Source organism: Schistosoma mansoni, chromosome 1 (assembly GCF_000237925.1).
Source record: "Schistosoma mansoni strain Puerto Rico chromosome 1, complete genome".
In the NCBI taxonomy this organism is placed as follows: Eukaryota; Metazoa; Platyhelminthes; class Trematoda; order Strigeidida; family Schistosomatidae; genus Schistosoma; species Schistosoma mansoni.
The window spans coordinates 42,106,031-42,128,340 of record NC_031495.1 but is presented as its reverse complement, the minus strand read 5'-3'; the positions used below and the strand labels follow the sequence as shown (position 1 = coordinate 42,128,340).

At 29.7% G+C, this 22,310-nt stretch overlaps 1 protein-coding gene across 1 annotated transcript in view; it reads left to right on the top strand.

Moving 5' to 3' along the window:
* The window catches only part of Smp_144600 (putative guanine-nucleotide-exchange-factor), a gene marked incomplete at its 5' end in the record, with an annotated part of 59,119 nt that overhangs the window by 12,408 nt on the left and 24,401 nt on the right, over positions 1–22,310 (top strand). The window contains 3 exons of the mRNA XM_018794474.1: positions 2,841–2,923; positions 6,184–6,642; positions 6,771–7,071. Of these exons, the coding sequence (XP_018648884.1) occupies positions 2,841–2,923; positions 6,184–6,642; positions 6,771–7,071 (843 nt within the window). The remainder of the gene's footprint in view (positions 1–2,840; positions 2,924–6,183; positions 6,643–6,770; positions 7,072–22,310) is intronic.

The following is a 22,310-nucleotide window of genomic DNA, read 5'->3' as shown; positions in this document are numbered from 1 at the left end:
TTTCGCTCAATAGATTATTGGATATTTACTTACGTTATACGAATATGTCTTAGTTCAGTTTTGGTAGAGATCTAAAATCTCAATACTATTGTATTTAGTTAAACTGTTTGTTCTTAATATTATGCAAATGCGACGTTAACAATATATTTATATAGAATAAATGGAATGTGACTAGCAGTGGTGTCTAGAAAGCACATTTCTTCTTATTCTTTATTAACTTGTGTAATAATGGCTACATAAGAAATTCCGCACAGGATGGACCTATGCCAACCAGGGCTTATCGAATTTCAATCAAAATATCAACAACAGGATAATCCAAACAATTTCGACTTGAGTACGGTTATAGTTCATCATGTCGTCATAGTTCAGGCAAACTGTCATGTATTTCACTTCCTAATATGTCAAATATATAAAACCAAATAGTTTGTTATTTATGAACATATTGTCGGTATCATTTTTAAGTCGCTTGACGTTATCTATATGTAAGTGTAAGAAGTTAAACAAAATATTACATAGGAAGGTTGTAGTCACAAATATTTTGAATTTTATCCAATCTGTGTAGTGTTTGCTACTTAAATATAAACTCACTGTAACAATTTACACATGAAAAGTGTATTGTAGTTTATATAAGACCCTGATAATTTTTTTAAGGGACTTCTAAACAATTTACACTAAGGTTCGATTTGCAAGGTCACGAGATGACACTATGGGCTAAATTTACACGGTACCCTTAACTGGCATGTGTTATCTTTGTCCTTCTGAGGATACGATTACTTTAGTACACCGTCGGATTGTGAATAAGGGCTTCCATCTGTCTTTAGGACTTCCATTCCTCTCTATTCGGTAAATATTCTATGAAAAAGCAATCTCACTTCAAGAATGGACTGCGATTGCGTAACCGTACTAGAGTATTTCAAGAAAATAAGTGGGCTCCTTACATACTATTCGTTATACTGGATTATTTGTAGGTTTGAATAAGTTGTAACTGTTAAGGGAATTCACCGGTATATTTATTCTTTCCAGACTAATAAGCGGTAATAAATACTTGGTGTTTACAGTGCATATAAGAAGTTCAATAAATTATATCCTAACCTATTATCCTGTTGGTTGTAATAAAAGATGCAAGAAGTAAGAAAACGTATACTATATTTTTACTGAACAAAAAATGGTATAACCTAACAGTTGTAATTGTGCACGCAACTATGCTGTTATCTCCTTGTCGATTTAATTGCTAAAGAACTCAGTTTTCAACCAACAGGCCAGATTTTTGAACTGCAGTCTATCTATTCGAGCCTGAGCAGCGAGGTTGTATCACTAGTCCTCAAAAAAGTGTCACCTAAAACTGAGTACGTGAATCTGTAATTCGTCAATGTTACTAACGGTTGAATAGTACTAGTAGTCTATAAATAAAGTTTCATTAATTATGATTGCAGTTCTTACCTAATGTTTTTTTTCAGAAATTGAATTGTATTCAATTTACTCCGTATAGTTCACTAAGATATTTATTTATGTAATAGAAATTAATTTTAGCAGAATTCCACTGCATATCACTAACCTCTGTTCCTTTTTTTCCTCTCAATTACCTTTTTAACTTCATGAAACCTCCAATGGGATCGATTCATTATGTTTAATGAGAATAGTTTTCTTTCATTATCTCACTGACACACAAAAATGTTTTAATTTTATCAATCTTATTTTATTTTGTTGAAAATCTTGTTTATAATTTTTCAACTGATACTTATCAAGACAGAGAGGAGTAGAAGTTAAAATAATACAAAACTAACTATTACTGAAAAAAGAGGTCATAGTTAGTTAATGCCTTAGCTAGTTCTGTCTTAGCTAGTTCTGTCATCAATATATATATATATATATATATAGAGAGAGAGAGAGAGAGAGATTTCATCCAATTATAGACCGGAAACACTCCATAATCATTTCGTTTTAGTGTTATGGATTTTTATTGAGTTCGCTTTCACCAATCCACTTGAGATCAAACGCTTGAATTTCCTGGTGATCTTGTAACTGTTTAGACTCGCAGTTGAAAGTTAGTAATTCACATTTTGAAACTTCAGTACATTTTTGCAGTATGACATTCGTTGTTACATATAACTTGTTTAGTAGTAGAACGATTATATGTATATCCAGTATGCAACTGTAAGCGTGTAGGTTTCTAAAATATGTCTTATGAGAACCATCGAGTTCTCCCTCGTCTCTATTCGTCCACGGCTATTGTCATTTTATGATGTAAACTATCTTCTTTGCAAACTATTTAAGCTCATGTATGTATACTATTGGTTTTGCGTCAGTTTTTGTTTATATTGTCGAAAATACTCAAAATGATGACTACATATTCATATCCTCTTTTAAAAATCCAACTATAAAACGTTTTGTTTTCGTTTTACAACTTATTTAGCCCATTATACGATTGGTCGCTTTTGATTATTTCTTTGGGATTTCGCAAAACTAAGTCCTTTCAAAATAAAAACCCAAAGTATAGTTTTGTATTAAACATTTGTGTATGAGGCACAATTTTATATCATTCAGTTCATTATCTGCTTAAATGGAAGGACATAAGGAAGTAGGTATATTATTCAAATAGAAAATATCATGCTGTCAATGATCTGAAAGAGATCCTAAGGATTCTAATTCCTGACTTCTAATCATAACATTACAAGTTCAAACCTTGCGCTACCTACTATACTCTCCAGAGCAGTATGTTAAACATCGCCTTCGCGGAATATATATATATATATATATATATATAACGTAGTAAATACAATCCTATATATCAGTACCTAATGTTGCTACTGTTTGTGCATTATGCATGTTTTTCTCTCCAGGCTGTGTTTGAATTACTCAAAAATGTTGGCTATACCACGTTTGTTGAACCGTCATGTATGGAAGCTTCTCTGTATAAAAGTTGGTTAGTGTGCATATGTTTCACCTAAAAATTTTATGTATATATATATATATATATAATTTTCGTTATTATTAAAATACTTGTATTTTATTGAACGGTATTTGTATTTTACTGTTTCTTAGTTTATTCAAACTGTTACTTATTCATTGTGTACTAGAACAGATAATTTTACATAAATGTGAATTTTGAAAAAATCAGTTTCAGAGTAATCAATTTCCATAAATATATGGATTGTTGCAGATGCTCTGTTTTACTTCTAATATCATTTAAGCTTCTGATGTCACTGGATGAACGTATAAAATGGATATGAAGAAAAGCATTCAACTTTCTTACTTGCTGTGTTCCGTAAAGTTTTTTTCTTCTCACTTTTCCCCATATACATCTCTGCTGGAGAAATTTCAGTTCAATATCGCAATATTCCTATTGTGTTACTTCAAACGGTTCTGGAATAAATAAGTTGTTTCTACAGCACTGAACAATATAAGAATGTACTTTATTTAAATGCCAAATTGTTGAATTTACCATTAGAATATAAAGAGACTGGAGAACTTTTGTTAATCTAGATGATTCTTAAATTGACAGCTGTTCTATGATAAAACATGCATCAAATGTTATGTAGTCAGGTTTGATATATTGATCCCCATATCTTTCATGTTTTGGTTAATTGTCTCCTTAAATTTTGCTTTATTTGAAGAGTTTATATATATATATATATATATATATATATATATATATATGCTTTTGTATTATTAAATAACATATGCATTACTTGATATTTCTCAACTTGAGATGTAAGCACAAGGTCAATAGACAAATTAATAACTCTTTACTGAAGATGAAAAGCAATTTGCCATATTTATTTCACTTCCTTTACCTAAAAATATTCTTTTTATGCTTAGTTGTTATTAGTGTTAGATACTTTGTCAGACAATTTTCTTGGTCTATGAAACTCATATTTAGTTTAGAATTGAATGAATTTTTACGAAAGCATAATAATTTACACAGTTTCATATTAGCTGCATTAAAACCGGCGATAGAAATGTGATCTACTATTGGTTGTTAGCAAAAGTCATGTTGTCTTAGATTTTTTTTACAAACTCATGTATTTTAGATATCTTATTCTAAAAGCCTGAAGTACTACAGGAGATAGGAGTGACTAAATATGGATCGAGTAATTACTTTAAGATGACTAGGAAGTAGAACATATTTATTGTGTTTGTAGATGTTCTTCATTCGAACTATGCAAATACCTGATCTGATGTGATAGCTCCGCAAAATGATTGTCTATAATGCAGAACATATTAAATATACAACTAGTTGGTGATAGTTGCTCTGTTTAAACGGATGATATCCTGGTGTATAGCATTTGGGTTAGTTGTAAAAGCTTGTATAACTGAGTGTAGTAATTATTAGAATAACAAAGTTTTATCCATCACATTATTTGATGTATGATTCGGTACCATATTTAGTCGTCAACTGTATTCTTTTTTTGTCGTTATTATTAAGAGTAAAATTAAATCGAAAGTAACTTTCCAATAATTAAAACACTGTATGAAGTTATTTATTCATGTAAATAGTGGTTAGTTTGTTTTGTATATATGTCTTTAGGCTTGTTATTCATAGTCTAATACACATATAACACAATAAAATGCTTCTTATACATTAATCTTGAATGAGTTATGAATTATAACAAATTCCGTGTATTCAGAAAATCTTTGATTAATAATTCCTTTAACAGTGTTATCCAACTTTTGTTAGGTACCGTTGTTACGCTAATTTTAAACATTCTTATTGACTAATTAATTAGTTGTTCCAATCAAACCACCCCCACCTGATGTGTCACCACATTTTCATGCAATTTTAGTTGTTCCAAGTTGGTTAATTCTTTTCTCTTTTTATATAACTATTTCGATATACATAAATCGATTGTTTTCTGCTTATTTGTTATTTTTCATTAATCATTTATAGTAGAAATAATAATACTACTAATAATAATGGTAATTTTTTATACTTTCACGAAATAATTGACGTTCAATAAAATGCTTATTTGACTGACTCACTATTATTTAATAAGTAACCAATCGTTATATTTCTGAAATAATGTTTTATGTTTTCAAATTGACTATTCTTGTTTTGAGCTTCGATTGATCCTTTTCCATTTGACACATATCGACAACTGTTGTCAGCAAATTATGATCAAGTATACTCATTGGGGATATTACGTTGATCAGTACTGACTAGGACGTTTTTCCATAAGATTTAGAAAATGATCAAACCAAAAACTTATGCCATCGTAGTATAAATAAGTAGCATTTGAGTAGACGGTTGACCAAATGATGAAATCTTACTACTCATTAACAACTAACCTCATACTTACTCTTGCCTCTCTCTTTTGACAACAATGATGGACTTACAACGTTTTTCTGTTTAAATTACTTGTCTCCAGTCAAAACTGGCTTTACATGAGGCATTTTGCAGCCCTTTCAATTGACACAACTGCCTAAACAGTTAGATCATATGGCTATTAGCCATCTTTATCGAGGATCGGCTAAAAAAATTAGTATTATCTCTGAACTGTTTGTGCGTACTTTGTTCATGGATTGTTACCCGTTTATATATGTCTGTGATTAAATGAGTATTCTAGTTTTAAAATGGAAATATCATTACTATCTTCAGGGAGAACTTATATAAGGAAGATGGTTCAAAAAGTCTATGCAATTGGAGATTGTAGTAATTGACTGTATATAGCACTATGTGTACATCCTGAATTGTGGTGTGCTAGTTATCGACAAAAACTCTTTATTACTTCTAAATGCCTGTTTAATATCTACCAAGTTTCATTTATAATGCCGAGTGCACGATATATGGTGATATTACTACTTAGCAGTCCACTATACAGTCAAGGCATAACTACTGAGGTTAGGTTTTTATAAATCGGGAATTTTTATTCATGACAGTGAATTCATTGAGTAAAGATTTTTAAATGTTTGGTCAAGGTCTTGGTCAAACAAGGTGTTTCATTTAATCAACTTTACAGCTCTTATGGTTTCTTGGTTACTGCCTACAGAGATCCATGTGCAAAGTACTCAATGATAGCAAGGTATTTTAATTAATAATAACAATACACGTTATCATGTTAATTCAGTTAGTACTAAACAGTTAATAAGTACTCAATGAATGATTAGGAAATAGTTTTTGTGTACTAATAAATCCTTTTATATCGTTATTAATCACCCAAATTGTTGCATTTTTATTTGGTATAGCTATGTACAAAATGAATCAACCCCTATTCATTTAAACAAAAATGGTCATGAAATTGAAAATAATGGTACCGAAATTCTTGGCCATTCTCATTGTAATTCGTGTAACAATACATCGATAAAAAGTTCAAGTGTGTTCACTGATGAGGATCGTGAACTTTTAGCTAAACTATGGCGTTATTTAGATCCTAATAGTAGTGTATTGGGCACCAACTCACCACCACCGAAACCTCCACTACCTAACTTATGTCCTCTCAACATTCCATTCTCTGATCGTCGTACGGATTTAGTCAGCTCTAGTAATCAGTCTTCTCAACTTAGTACGAACCCGTTTCATGATCCAAACTTGTTGAAATATCTATGTACAATTGCTTCTACTGCTCAACAAAAGTACCCTTCAAATTCAAGTCCAATTAAGAAAAGTTCAGATTGTCAAAAAGAATTTACATTGCCAACCAGCAGGTATGTTTTCATGTTGATCTTGACCAAAAACAAACTTATTTTTACTATCGTTTGTACTCAGTTTTTCGTCTCAATTTATTTGTCATATTATGCTTTTTTTCTTTCTTTTTAATATTACTTAAAATCAGATTGGATTTAAACGCAACTGACCACTTGAGTTTTCCTTTAGTTGACGAGTCGGATACTAGTGATCTAGAGTCGAATTTCAATTATCCTAATAATTCGAATAAGTTGAAAGATTTTTGTACAATACAAACACGTAGTTATAAACCTAACAGCTCGTCATTTTCAACTAAAGATGCCTCACATCCTGTTATCGAACAACCTAAATTGCCTATTGGACAAAAAGAAAAAGCTGATCACTTGGATAAAACATCGTTATATTCAACAACTTGTAATGGGAACTTTTCACACGTTCATCCCAGTCGAGTAAGCTCTTTTGTATAACAGCATCATTTTGTTGTTTATTGTAATGATAGCTTATTTTGATTTGGAATATTCATGCTACTTTGTACAGTAATATTGTCAAGAGATTCGTTTCAAAGTACAAACTGTAAATATCATCTATAGGTTGTCATATTTTATGTAAGTTAAAAAAGAATATCCGAAGAATAATGGATTTTATCAATGGAAGCCATTCAGAGGTTAACTTAAATACCACCGACCTACTTGCCAGCAATATGTACCTCTTCGTAGCTGACTAGACTTAACTAGTATTGTCCATATATATGTACCGAATGTATTCCACTTAGTGGATTTCAGTGTGTTATGATCTTACCCACTCACATCAAGCAATCCTCTATCTTGTGTAGAAAGCGGGATTCGGTGAGTTGAGTGCACACTGATATCTTCATTTTCTGTTTACATCCTTAAAATTTTACCAACTTAGGTAACTTGGAGAAAGTGATGGTTTAATTATTAGATGAAAGTTCTTAAACAAATCTATTCTTATTCTCTTGTATAAAAAGTTCTCGTTGTTCGAATGCTAGATGATGATAAACTTTAACCCGATCATTCACTACACAGAGACAAATTCCATGTTTGTCTAGTCCTATAGTGGTGACCGAATTCTATCGATCAGGTTTCAGTGTGGCCACTAATCTCAGTGACTGAACACCGTACACATCATTTTTTTTGATGTTACGTTGCTTTAGGTAACCTCATGAAGAATAATTCAAGCCCAATGAATGAACATTATTCAATACATAATTTCTTTTATGCAACCATCCCCTTATTTTTGTGAGATTGTTTGTTCAAATCTTGACAAATGTTTGTGTAAACATCGGTATGGTTTACAACTAATATTTTTCAGATTTAAGAATTTTAACTCATAGTTAAACTCATCTATGACATTCGTCCAACTTATTTCATTGATCAGTAACAGTGGAGTGACTCTGTTTCGTTTTATTTTATGACCAATTTTTCAGACATATCAAAGGTATAGATTTCATGTTCAAGGAGGATCTTTTTTATATAACACATAGATTGTATGGTTTGTGTATTGCTCAGTTTCTCAATAATAGTATGGATAACTTTTGAATGATTATTGTATTTAAAGTTTGAAATTTTGCTAACATATAATATGGGATTATATTAACTAAACACAAATTAACACCTCTATCTAACATATTGTCCTCCTGAGCAGTAGTTAATCTACCTCAGTGATTCTTAATTTATTGCATTGCTTCACTAGTAATTATCGAACGCTAAGTAGTTTTTTTTATCAATTGTTTTTTATTGTGTTTGTTTATGACCTTAATATATTCAATAAAAGTGCTTATACAAAAGCCTGAATCCACCGAATGTTACTAACAACTATGAGTAGTGAAATAAATTATTTCATTCAACTCTTGAATGAATTTTTGCAAAGTCTGTATTGAATTTAACCAAATCACTTCATAAAGAATGTATAATCAGGATCGCTCTTTATGCCTTAGTACTTTAAAACTATACAACGAAACCTAAGAAATATCATTTGATAAACAGGTAATTTTAACTTATTTGATGCTTATTATTTTTACAAAGACCCCAATAAAAACTTTCAACCAAGTTTTATTTATATTATTTCAATCGTTTAAAAATTCACATTTTATTCCTATCAGTATTTTTTGTTATCGATTCAGTTATATACATACGACTCATTGTAACTTACCTCAGTTAAATATCTTGACGTCATTTTTAAAACATAAAATTTACTAACTTATTTATTGATTAGCTGGTCACAATGTAAAGTTGTTCGCCTCAATGTGTCGTAATGTATCAGGAAATAACATTTTCTGTAAATTACCAGATAAAGTTGCTTCAAAACTCAGCCTAAATTATTAAAATAGATTTCAGTATTGGACAATAATATATAAATGCATCACCTATTTTCTTCTGAGTATTTTCTTTCTTTTACATCGTTTTCTCTGTAACTTATAAATCACGGAGAATTGATAGTGATATAAAATATCTTGTATATGCAGTTAATTTTATCTAGACTGAAGTCATGTACTAATATATCAGTTCTAAACAATGTGGTTACGCGGAATTAGATAACATGCCAAGATTTATGCATTAAAGTTTGAGCAATGGTTAACACTTCATCGACGAAACTGGGTACAGGGGTTCTAAACTAGTCATGTGTTAACTGAATATTCATCGAGCGACTAGTTTATTAATTAATGTCCCCACTTTACTTATGTTCATATACATTATTTCAGATGTGAAATTAAATATCACCTGTCGATAGATTCTTTATGATTAAGTTTCAATGCTTTTCTTCTATTTCCTGAATACAAATTGACCTTTCGGTACTCTCTTTAATATGATAAGTAGTAAAAATTCTAAGGTGTAAATCTCGTATGTCTCTGTATATTTGAATATCTTTTTATAATTGGTTAAAAACATTCATGAAACAACTTTAAATTTATTATTATATTCATATATTGTAATATTTAGAAATCACCATTTCAAATGAAAAACTGTAAATACTGGTCAAAATCAATGTCATCTGCAGATTCAAATAATCCACTTAGTGATAGTTTAATGCAGGAGCAAGTAGCAAAAATGGTAATACATTTACAAGACAGTGATTCGTGTACTTCACACCAGGTAATTTATAGTTCGATGTTCCTTTTTTGGTTTTTATGCAATTTGTTGCTGTTTTGACTACCTAAATGCTTACATATCTTACCGTCATTACTTTGAAAAGACAAAAAATGATGTAGAAAACAGTTGATATGATCTTACAAATGACTAGACTGTGTAAATCACTAGGTGGCTATTTCCAAATAGCTTCTTTATAATCATAAAATGAGCCTAAAGAACTTTAGATTTGTCATACACGATCTGAAATCCAATGATTTATAATTTCTGAATTTAGCCAAATTGTGTTATAGTATGGCTATCATGTGTCATAGATAAGCTTTCATTCCTAATTTTAATTTGTTGCACTTCATTGTTAATAGCTTCCCAGTAGAACTTTGAAAAACTCATATCAAAGGTTTGTACACTTTGAAGTCTAAAACTAGAATGTAACAGCTAGTTGATGCTTCTCAGGTTTCAGTATTTGTTCAGCTGATATCACATTTTCTTGAAACTTCATTTGGAATAACTAAATGGCTGGAAATCACTTGGATCGTATACTTTATTTCAGGAACGGAACTCACAAGTGTTTCTTGGTTAAAAACAAGTATTTAACATTTAGTGCTATATGCTATGTGTCGATTAAGTTGCTAATGACAATCATCGGTCTTTGTGATTCACTAAACTGATATACTTTGCCTAGTTGGAGGGATAGCACCCCTTCGAATTTTTAAAATTATAATTGCTAATTATTACTTTCTCCTTCTTCTGCTTTATTAAGTAGACAGGTATCTTTGCCTTTTATTCCATAGATTACTACCTTTAATTACTTCCTAGACTATTACATAACGTAAACTCTTGATGATTGTTCATTACTTTGTTAAATGATGTAATTTTCTTATCCAATACTTGGAAACTTTAATGACATTGAAATAACACTCTTTCACTTACAAATTACTGTACTCAATACTTGGAAAAAGTTTTGATAATCTTGATCATATTACGCGACACCACTTCATTACGTTTAACTACCTTAGATAATTTTGTAAAACTCCTCTATTTTACTATGGACTAGTACATGTAAAAAATTAACGATAAATACGATTGAAAAACTTCATAAAATAGTATTATTGAAACGAAAAATTTCAACTTGCAACCACTACTTTAAGGTACATAAATATCCTTCATCATTTCATTCTATGTCAGCTACATATAAAATGATGTACTACTGCATAAATTAATAAGAGCGGATCTTAGAATTTTGTGCTTACAAAGTTGAATTGGTTAGGCAATTATCTGGCTTTTCGAACTTAATTACTCATAGATCTCTTCATAAACTTCAAAGAAGGGAAGTGATATCAATAAAAGGTGTATTTTGACATTGGTTCACTTATACCAGACAAGTCCTCTTCTTCATTGTACGTCAGCTTCTTCTTGGTTAATATACCAGAACATTTATTGTAGATAGATAGCTTCGGTGAATTGAAAGACTACGCTAAGATCATATACAACTTAATTATGGATATTTCGACATTCTTCTAACATTATTGATTCGATTGTGGTTATTTTATAAATATGTAAACGTGTTTTTCCTCGAAAATTTTATCTACACTTATTAGCAAATGAGGTTTTGTAAATATTTCTTAATGAGGTAGGTGTGTCGTTTATGTTCAGGTGAATTATAGAAAACAAGGAAATTAGGTAATAGAACAAAATTAATAACGTTCCAGTTTTGTCTTTCTACTGTTTGATTTATGCTTATGATAAAAAAACAAAACAAATTACATAAATTATATGCTTGCTGTTCTATTTTACAGTGCTTTTTTATTGCTTAAATTAGTTGTACACTTTTGTTATTGCTCATACATACCCTTTTTTTTATTATTGTAACGTATTTCATTTAATTTATTCAATGAATTGATTTATTCTTTTCAAAGCATATTATTTATGTTTAGTCACTTCTTTGCTAATTTATCTTGTTCATTTCATCTTGCTGTATTGATGTGGTAGAATAACTTGTATCAATATATGTATATATATTTGTACCATATCCTGCAATGATTATAATTGACTGGTGTAACTTGTTTCGTGGTACTCAAAGTAATTACTTTAAGTAAACATATTATCATCTTGGAATTCTATTTGTGACCAGTAAGTTGATCAACAGTTAACTAAGAGACTTGCATTATTTATAATGACATTTATTTAAAGCATAGTTTAATAGTCATTCTTTTCTATTATGTTCATGGTGTACGAATATGATTCACAGTAATAGATTTTGTTTAGTGTGTTCATGATTATATAACTACACTACTGATAAATATAATTAAGTTTGATATGTGGTCATTTTTTCTCTAATAATTCAGTGTAAAATTTAAGTTAATAGTTGTATCCTCACAACTCGGAAATATTTTCCACTTGATATTCGTTTGTTTATTTTCTTACAACATAATTTATAATCAATTGAAAGGATCGACAATTTCTGATCTCAGAAAGTATACATAAAGCATATTATTGATTAATGTTAATAAGTGACCAAGTATAGTTTTATGTACTCAACTTTAAGCCATACTATGTTTATGAGAGCTTGTCATACGAACTAGGTAGAATAGGTTAACCTATTATTATAATGAACAAAAACTCATGTGGGGTAAACTAATTTATTGTTTGGTGCAAAATTACACAATGCTTTCAAAAATTATGAAAACCATACAGTAAATACATTAGTTGCACATCTTGTATCAGTTGTCCTTTACATACTTTATGACTCTTCCAATTCTTCTGTTATCCCGATTACTCACTGTTTTCCTTACCGTTTTCTTCAAAATCAATCATCTGTTGATAGGCGTTTCGTTTCCGATTGCTTCTACATACCACTTATAAGTGTCAGCATGACCAGCATACACCATAATATTACTTGCCAGATGATTAATTCTGGTAGTCTTTAATTTCCTCTTCATCGTTCAATAATTTCTGTCTCTAGTGATTTTAAATTATTTTTATAAAAACCTAATGGATTTTATTAATTTGGTATTTGGGTGTAATTTATGCCATGATTGTCGTCATCATCATCACAATATTACATTCTCAGCTGAAAATATTTTGTTATGTTCAAAGAAAATAAGCACAAATAAAAGGATGTTATGTTTGTTTAGTTAAAATGATTCATTATCATTGAAATCACAAACAAGATTAGCTTCACTGGTCACAGCTTCTTACTAGAACACCAGAAACTTCCTCTCAAAGCTAGTCACAAATGGCCACATGACAGTTGTCAGTATGGGATTGTGTAGTTTGTTGAATTTTATTGGAATCCGTATCAGGTATGAGGTAGTTATTCGCCGAACACAATGGAAAATAGTCGCTCGATGCTGTGGAGTGATTGAGGTTAGACAATAACACTACTGAATGCCAACTCAGTGGGTCTAGAGCTTAAGCATTCGCGCGCTAGACCAAAGGTTTCAGGCTCGATTCCCAGTTGCGATGTCGCGGGTGTGCACTACTGGGAATTCTAGGAAAAGAACGAAACGGTCATCTGGTGCTTTCAGGCTTTCAATCGTGATCTAGCTTAGATCATAATTTCAATGGAACTCGACAAACTCGACAACCCCATACTGAAAATAATTCATTATCACTTTTATACCATAAAATGATTTGAACAAAACTATCAAGTGAGTAATATTCTTTTGCATAGTTTTTGTCACACCAGTTCTCAAGCAAAGAATTAATATAAAATATAGTTAACTGATCAATAACTTTGATCTTTTACCGTTTATCAAGACTTTATCAAACATAAATGCATTATTTTAAAATCTCCATCATATTAAAACACAAATAAATCAACAAAGAATATTCCTTCAAATAAATTTTCTTCAGGTCCTACAATTCTATATCCAAATTAACAATCCAAAAATAAATGCAATTATATACTACTATAATTCAACTTAATTTTAGTCAACAGTCTAATTACTAAAAAGAAAATGTGTCAAGCCCCCTATTAAATAGTCTGATAGAAATCACTTGTATCAATATCGAATCCTTATCTAAAAACCTCACAACGTAGTGTATAAACTAAATTGTAATTTTCTAACACCAGGACTATGTTAAATTACAAAATTCGTCTTACAGCTACGAGATACAATATGAGATATACAAATTATCTGAAGAATATCAAACTATAGATTTATTTTTAGCATAAATGTGGTTACACCGTCCTCATCTATATAGTAGCCTAGTCTTATTTTTCCCAACATAATAAATATTACGCAATACGATGTAGCTCATCGAGTGCAGATCCATGCACTCGATTTTTAACCGCAATTTGCGTATGAAGTGCTATTATCTGACTGCCAAAAATGAAGTAACGAAGGGGTCTCGAATGTGCAACTTAGTTTTTGAAATTTGTGCCTCTTAATTACTAAGTCACCGATCTAAAACGAGTACTGTACGAACCTATAGGCAATATTTCTTTATAGTAATCAGTTATTACTTACTTACCTACTTGCACATTTAATCAAATACAAAATTTTCATTAATTTTATTTCACTACAATTATAAAATTGTATTTCATATCTCTGTAGTGTTTGTAAATATTTATATGTGGATATGTACTGCATATCACTAAATTTTAAAGAGTTTGTCTAGAAGGTCAAACTAAATTTCATACATAATGTATTTGTTCTACATAAAACATGCTTGAACATTGGCGTTACGTTTACAAAAAGAAAGAATAACTTTGGATATTTATGTAATTAACAATTAAGCTATCATATTGCTATTGTTATGTACGGTGGTATTCATACCTTTTGTTAGTAATAATTGTAAACAAGTGTTTGCATTTCTTACCGTATACCAACTCCTCATTCAATAAGTTCATATCATGATTTCAATTAGTAATGTTCGTTTGTTTGTTGTTCTTTTAACCGCTTATTTTTTTTCTCAAGAATTCATTTGCATGTTTTCAATATACATCTTTGTGTATAATTTATTACGTTCAAATGTTTACATAGTGAATTACTTATTTTTCTTCATTTTAGATATAAATGTTGCCTTATTATAATATAATAGGTCATGCGTGTAGTCAAAATGTTCTATCATATATATATATATATATATATATATATATATATATATATATATACATATATATATATATATATAGTTACCTTTACAGTATATATATATTTTGTTTCTTCGTAGGAGTTTTTCTTATTATCTTTTCTCTCTATTTTTTTGTAGCATTATATCAATCCAACTTGTTTTACTAATCTAACGATTTCTTTTTTCATTTTTTGATGATGTCATTCTTCATTACTGTTACTAGTTAGTTGCTAAATAATGATTCATCATAAAATCAAAGTGAAGATATATCATTGTTTACCGACTAGTGTATATGTTATATATCTTACTTTGATTACTTTTGGGGATTTTTTATGATACAAATCAAATATAAGCCATGTATATTTTATGTACTCTTTTTTTTTAAGATGAAAGACCCCTTTTAATATGATTCTGTTTATTTTACCCTTTAAGTTCATTTCATACATTAAATGTTAAGTATTAAACTTAAAACAAGTATTTCTAGAAAAACTCAAGTCACTGTTTAGATAAAATAGTTTAGTTAGATAAGATAAAACACTATGTACCGTTACGATATATGTTCAAACCTTGTACCATCTGCTGTAGCTTTGACTGGATTGATAATATCATTATTCTTCATATAAAAATTGATTTAATTTCTCTGAAAGTAGCTTGTACTTACTCATCGATTTAACCTGATATTTGTAAATCTAGCGATTATCAATTGTTTGCATTCTATGCAGATGTTTTGAACTTACTTTATAGTCTGAATGCACAAAGTTTCTTGTCAAACGATCACCTAACTTATTTTAGATACATTAACATCATACTGCTTTTAGTACTGTTATAAAAGTATATACATTCGAAAATCAAGTTTGTTGTAGTGTTTACTTTATTTTTTTAATGATCTTTCCCAAAAACAATTTTGATACCTTATTATTTTGCTTGTCTTTTGTGAGATTCGTTTTCACTTATTCTCTCGTAAATTTTGATAGCTCACTTACTTTTATTGAGTTGTATTACTTATATTGCTTATGACACCACTTTATTTTTAAAATTTAAAAAATAAGTTTGTTGCTCATTAGATAGGATTTGTTTGATCTTTTTTTGGCTGGTGGACTTATTCGTAAATGTATACTGTTATCGATGATAGGTTCGTATTCATGTTCCAGTTTGTATTTTCACATATGCTAATCTTACTGCGTTCCAAAGTCATTTTTATGGTTACATGTACATAGTTTTTCCACCTAAAATACGTTGTCTTCAATATTCGGTTTTTTTTTGACCACGCGGCTTCACTTTATATTTCATTGTTGGGGGTTATTGTGGCGCTGTTCTGTGTCAGTCACCTGAAATATCAAAATTTCATTGGATCCCGCTCGAATCTTAATTGTTCGTAATTAGAAATTGCCGTCGGCTAGGCGGATCACAAAATATCACACTAAGCTGTCATAAGTTTCTGTACATAGCAGCGAACAAAAATTTCTAACACGTTTTTTTCCAATTATGATATAGTTTGTTAGTGATCTGTCCCGCTAACAGCACGTCTAAAAAATAATCCATAATGTTAACCCTATTCCGCAGATCCTTGTTCTTGTAGTTTGTCAATAAACCTTGATATACCAAAACCCTGAAATTTTATATTTCTTTGCTTTCGGTAAAATAATTGATTACTGTATATAGGTAGTTAGCTACTAGACATCCATAATAGATGTCTTTACTCTCTTAATGAATAGTTTCCTTTCTCAATCTTAACCAAATGTTAAGTTTACATTACATCAGAAGTGCCATCGAAATCATGAACTAATTATTATTAGACCACCATTGGAGACCCAGAAGCATTAGATATCTGTTTTGCTAAAGCATAGGACTACTCAGCAGAGCATCCACTACCTCGCACGCGGGAATCGAACCCAGGACATTCAGTCTAGGGCAGACGCTTAACCTTTAGACCAACGAGCTGGCATCCGACGGTGTTAATTTCTATCATAAAAAAATCTACGATGTTGCACGACTATCTTTTATTGTTTTCAGTGAGTAATTGCCTTACACTTGATACAGTTGAACTCCACTAATCACGGTTTCTCACTAGAAATCCGAGAATCACCTCTCAAAACTAATCGCTAGTTAGCACATGATAATTTCTAGTATGTGCTTGCGGAAACTGTTGAATTTCTTTTCATGGGAGTCTCATACTAGAACGAAACAGTTGTCTAGTTCATTCATGTTTTTAATGGTGGTCTAGAATTAACCGGTCCATGATTTCAATGAAATCCTACAATCTCCACAATCGCATACTGAATATAGTATCAGAAAATTTTCTGTTTATCAGTTCTCGATTTACGATATTTGCTTACTTTTATTATAGTTAAAATTTCTCCCTTTACATCTACTTGATCATTAATCAGAATAAATGGGGATCAACTGTTGATTTGAAATAATCCTTATGATTATTATCATTATTATATTTTTAATCCATCAAAATAAATAAAGTTCTTGTAGCTTATTATTTCCTATACCATATAAGCAGCAATAGTAAGAAAATTATTTCTCTGAATATGATACTTCTGTTGTCTAAAAAAATAATCTATTAATCCTTCCGTGGTTTATATTTCAAGTTATCAGATACTTTTTCTTATTTTTATGGTAGATTTATTGATAAGATTAGTAGGATCGTATTCAAAGTAAGATAACATAATAAGGGATTTTTATTTTGTTTTAACATGCTACTCATAATCGTGTTGTTTTGTTGATTGTCATATTTTTGTTTGTTTAGATGAATCCTATAAATTCGTTTTGTTTGCTAATATTATTAATGTCCAGTTGATGAGAGTTACTTTGAAAATATTTACAATGCTTCAACAATTGAAATCCTGATGAATAACAATATTCAAACGACCATCAACCATAACGTAGATATGAATTCAAAACGCACTATAGAGTTAATGCAGTGAGTGATTAGTTTTGAGGAAACAAATAAACAACTAACTTGATCCCCTCCTATAATTATTTGAATCCACTTCTTATTAATTGATGGTAGGATGTGTGTAAGGAATTACCAGATATAAAGTTTTCCAATTTTCATATTTTCCACTTTTTAAGAAGTAATTTATTTTACTAAAAGTAGGTGTTTTTACATTTTCTTTTTGGTATTTGGCTTTACAAAATTGTTTTCTTTTAATGGTTGATCCTCAGAACTATACGGGATAACTTTCTTTGTATCGTCATTTTGAACCATACCCAATGAACAATTGTTTTTTTAATATTTGTCTTTTCAGTTATTGTTTATTATATTTGTATTCCATTCAATAAAGAACAAGTTTGCATACATATATTCACAAATTATTTCCTAAACACCACATTCATTTTATGATTTTTAACAAGCTTGAAATTACCAATGGTGTTTTAGTTCAAAATAAATTAACTAAAGAATATAATAAATTTGTTTTTAAATCGGTTTGTTATGTATCTCTGTATCACACTACTAAGATTATGATTCCTTATACCTTAATTTCTACGGATCTATTTCACTTCGGTTGTAGTATTCTTCTGTTTTATTTTTTAACCATATTCTAAAATTACTTAGCTTAATCTCTTATAGAAACGACTAGTAAAAACCTGATGTTGAAATTAAGTATTTTTCAGTTAGTTTTGTATATTCATTTTACTACTTTATCTATGATGAAGAAGTTTTGTTTCGCTCATTCCTATTCATGTGGTTTTCTTCAATCACGGTTCCTTTTTGGCAGCTGCGTTATTTCTTACTAACTAATTAGTAAAAGTAATTTGTAGATTGTCACTTTGAAGTAAACACAAATATTTGCTCCATTTATATAAAGTAGATTAATTCTTTCGCACTTTTTAGCCAACCAATAAATTCATTAAGTAATACCAGTCAAATGTTTTATGATTTTACGATAATTTTCTTGTTTTGCATTATCTGTATGTTGGAAATTTACACTATTCATCATGAAACAGTGAATAATGACATTTCGTAGGTTAAAAGCCATCTAAAACGAATAAATTTAGGATGTTAAATATGAAATAAACTAGAATATTAGATTGATTAATAATTGTCTGTAATTCAGAAAAAATTCACAATGTTTACTTCTAACAAAGTGTTGCATTAAGTCATATATAGTTAACACATAATCAGTACCTGTTTGCTCGCTAATATAAGCGGAATTGATCATATTGACCAATACGCTTTCATGCGTGCTCTGTAATTATTGATTAAATATTTTATGAACCATCTGTACATGTTTATCTAAGTTATAATTGTCATCAAAATAACACTTCAGTAATGTTATCGTTTTTTAAATAACAAACATTCACAACGTAATCTTGTCACTTGAAATCTGACTGTAAATTTTTACTGAAGGGTCCAACCTAAATACTTTTAAACGAAATACAACGTTCTTTACTTTATAACCTAATATATTTTCACAGGATCATTGAAAATAAAGTTATCCTATTGAAAAGTAATAGATAACGAAATAGTGACCCATTTAAACAATGAATGTTTATAAACGAAGAATATTTTTTCAGTCAATTATTAGTTTCTACAGTTATAAGCCCAAATCAATTATTAAAAAGGATAACCATTTTTAAAGCAACATATATCTTTTGAAATCGGTAATCAAATAAAATGATTAGTGTGAAGCATAAAGTTACAACCTCGAAGGACTGTAAAATCTGTTCACTTCGGGATAATAAAGTTGGTACTTGACAGCGGAGATGTTAATTGCGTACTTATGATCACCGTAAAAATAGTATTCTTTGTATTGAAATTTTAGAACACATTACACTGTACTTGTAACACTTGAAACGTATCGTGAATGTAACAATAATTTTCATGCTTAGATTAAATAGCTTTTGCAAAGTTTATTTATTATACTACTTTGTAGCATCAAATCTATCTAACAAAAAACAACTATGATCCTTTCAAAATGAGTTAAGATTTAAGAACTGTTACTACGTCCAGTAGTTTAATGATAATGAGAAGTACCTGATGTCCTAGATATTTGATTAAATTTCCTAAAATCAGTCATAAGATCATACAGTTGCATGATCTAAATCGATTATTTGATTTTATTCTGATTTTAACGATTTAGTTCAACACTCATAGTGTTTTATAGTGTTATTTAATAATTAAAAATATCTTGTTATTATTTGGCTTCACCACAATTTAATTTTAGTGTAATATTTGATGATGTTAATAGCATGTTCGCTAACTGTATGACATTAGTCATTAAACTACTTGGGCATAATTCAAAGTTTCATCAACTAAAAAGTAGTATGAATACTGACAATTAAATTGATCCTTTGTGTATATCGTGATGTTTCCCAAAAGTTTTAAGTCTAACTATATTTCGTATGTATAGTAGCTGTACAATATAGATACTTTTAAATATTACTTTCATGAACTCGTTTATCAGCCAGATTAATAAATATTGCCCCTAGAAACCACTGTTTTTGTATGTGTTTTTCGAAATATTTTTCTCAATGACAACTTACTGGATTTTTTTGGAAATAAATGTGAGATGTTTTGGTGTAGAACTCAGATATATCATTAATGTTTTGATACTTTTTACTTATGAAACTCTTAGTGTACTTTTAACTGATTAATATAAACAAACAACCAAGGATGATCTCAAACATCATTCATTCTCTTGATGGATTAATACCTAATAAATCTATGTTTGCTAAGATGTTTCGGTACTCCCGACCCTAGAATTTAGAGATTATAAAATATTTCTTTATGTAAATAATCACGAACTGTTACTGTCGTTATCACTTTCTATTGGCTGATGGTTGAACTACAATCTGAGTTGGGAAACGTAGAAACGTGCAACTCTATTATAATGGTCTCAAGGTATCATGATTGTCACGAGACATTTATGTCCTGGGTATCTTTCCCCTGTTATAATATTCCAAACTTTAACAGAATTACTGTTCCCAGCGGTTCTGATGTCGATTTTTGATGGGAGCTAGCTACAGTTGTTCTTAGTTATATAACACTAATTCACGCATGTGCGACGTATTCATCACATGATAGTTCATGTTCGATTCACTAACTCGCACTATTTCATAAATGTCCAAAGGGAAATATGGTGGATTAGAATTTCAGCTTATGATTTTACCTCCTGTTGTTATGTGGATAAATTTGGTCACTATAATATCAATCAATTCGTACACTTTTGTAATCGTCAAGTAAACATTATTCGGCTTGATTGTACAATTGACAAATAAGTATTTATATTTTTGCTTACGAAAATATCTTATCACTTTCTACCATACTTTAGATGACATCTAAGGTCTTTAGGATAATATTCTTTTGAAACTACATTGCATAAAAATTTGTAGAATTGCTTTGAAACTTTTGAAATCTTCATGTGATTGTGATTAAAACCTGAAGAATATCACACCAGAATTTTAAATTAATTGAAATAAACTGTATAAAACATGCAACGTTTGGTGGTACTTAAGTTTATAGACGAGTTTTGAGCAATGCTGAAGCCAGTTTGAGAGAACTCACGTTACTAGGGTCATAAATTAGTATGAGGGATTAGGATCAAGATTTAGAGTTAGAATTTAAAGTAAGAGTTTTCATCATGAACTGACATCAGCTATAATAACAAAATGCTATTTACCTGTAAGGATGAATGAATTTTGTACCAAAACTTGTTACCCTTAATTTCATTGGTTCATCCATAAACTATAGTCTCACCAGTGCACACAAAATAAATTAAAAATGTGGCAAAATGGGCTGGGTAAATAAATTTCTCTAGAGTGATGGTGCAGTTCTTAACACATTTAGCTTTTAATTATTAATCCTCAGTTGAAAACTTTTGTGTATTCTTTATTTTGGTCAACCGTGAGGTATTATCCAAACAGTGCTGTTCTGGGCCAAGTACACATACACTTGTACTTGATATATAACTTGCATTAAATTTCAAATTCAAAAAGGTCACTTTCAAAGATGATTTCTGCCTTAAAATATCAAATAAGAGTATTTCACTTCATATATATTGTTTCCTCTATTTATATTTTTAACTAAATCATCATAGAAAGAATGCCTAAAGTAATTTAGTTTAGCAAAAATAAATGATAAGAAAAAATGTACTGGGAAGTAACTTATCTCCATAAGAATCTTCCTTTATACAATGTTTCCCTTACTTTTTGCTATTGTGGTTGTTTTCTTTTTACTTTTCTTAAGAAACGCATCGTTTTATTTCTCTTAATTTCATCATCTTATAAAATTGTTTTACTTTTTTTCATTATGCAAACTATGATTCACATAAGTACAAAACTGTTTTCTTCCATAAACAACTTACTAGATGGATTTAAACTTTTTTTTAATTGCCAAATTATTGTTTTAATAATTGAATTCATGAGTCGTTATTGTACAACAGAACGTAAAAGTAATACAAATGATTTAAACAATCCGAAAATGGTTTTTTTTTTATAAAGATACCCAAGGCCAAACTTAGTTTATTTACATCTTAAATCATGAACAATTC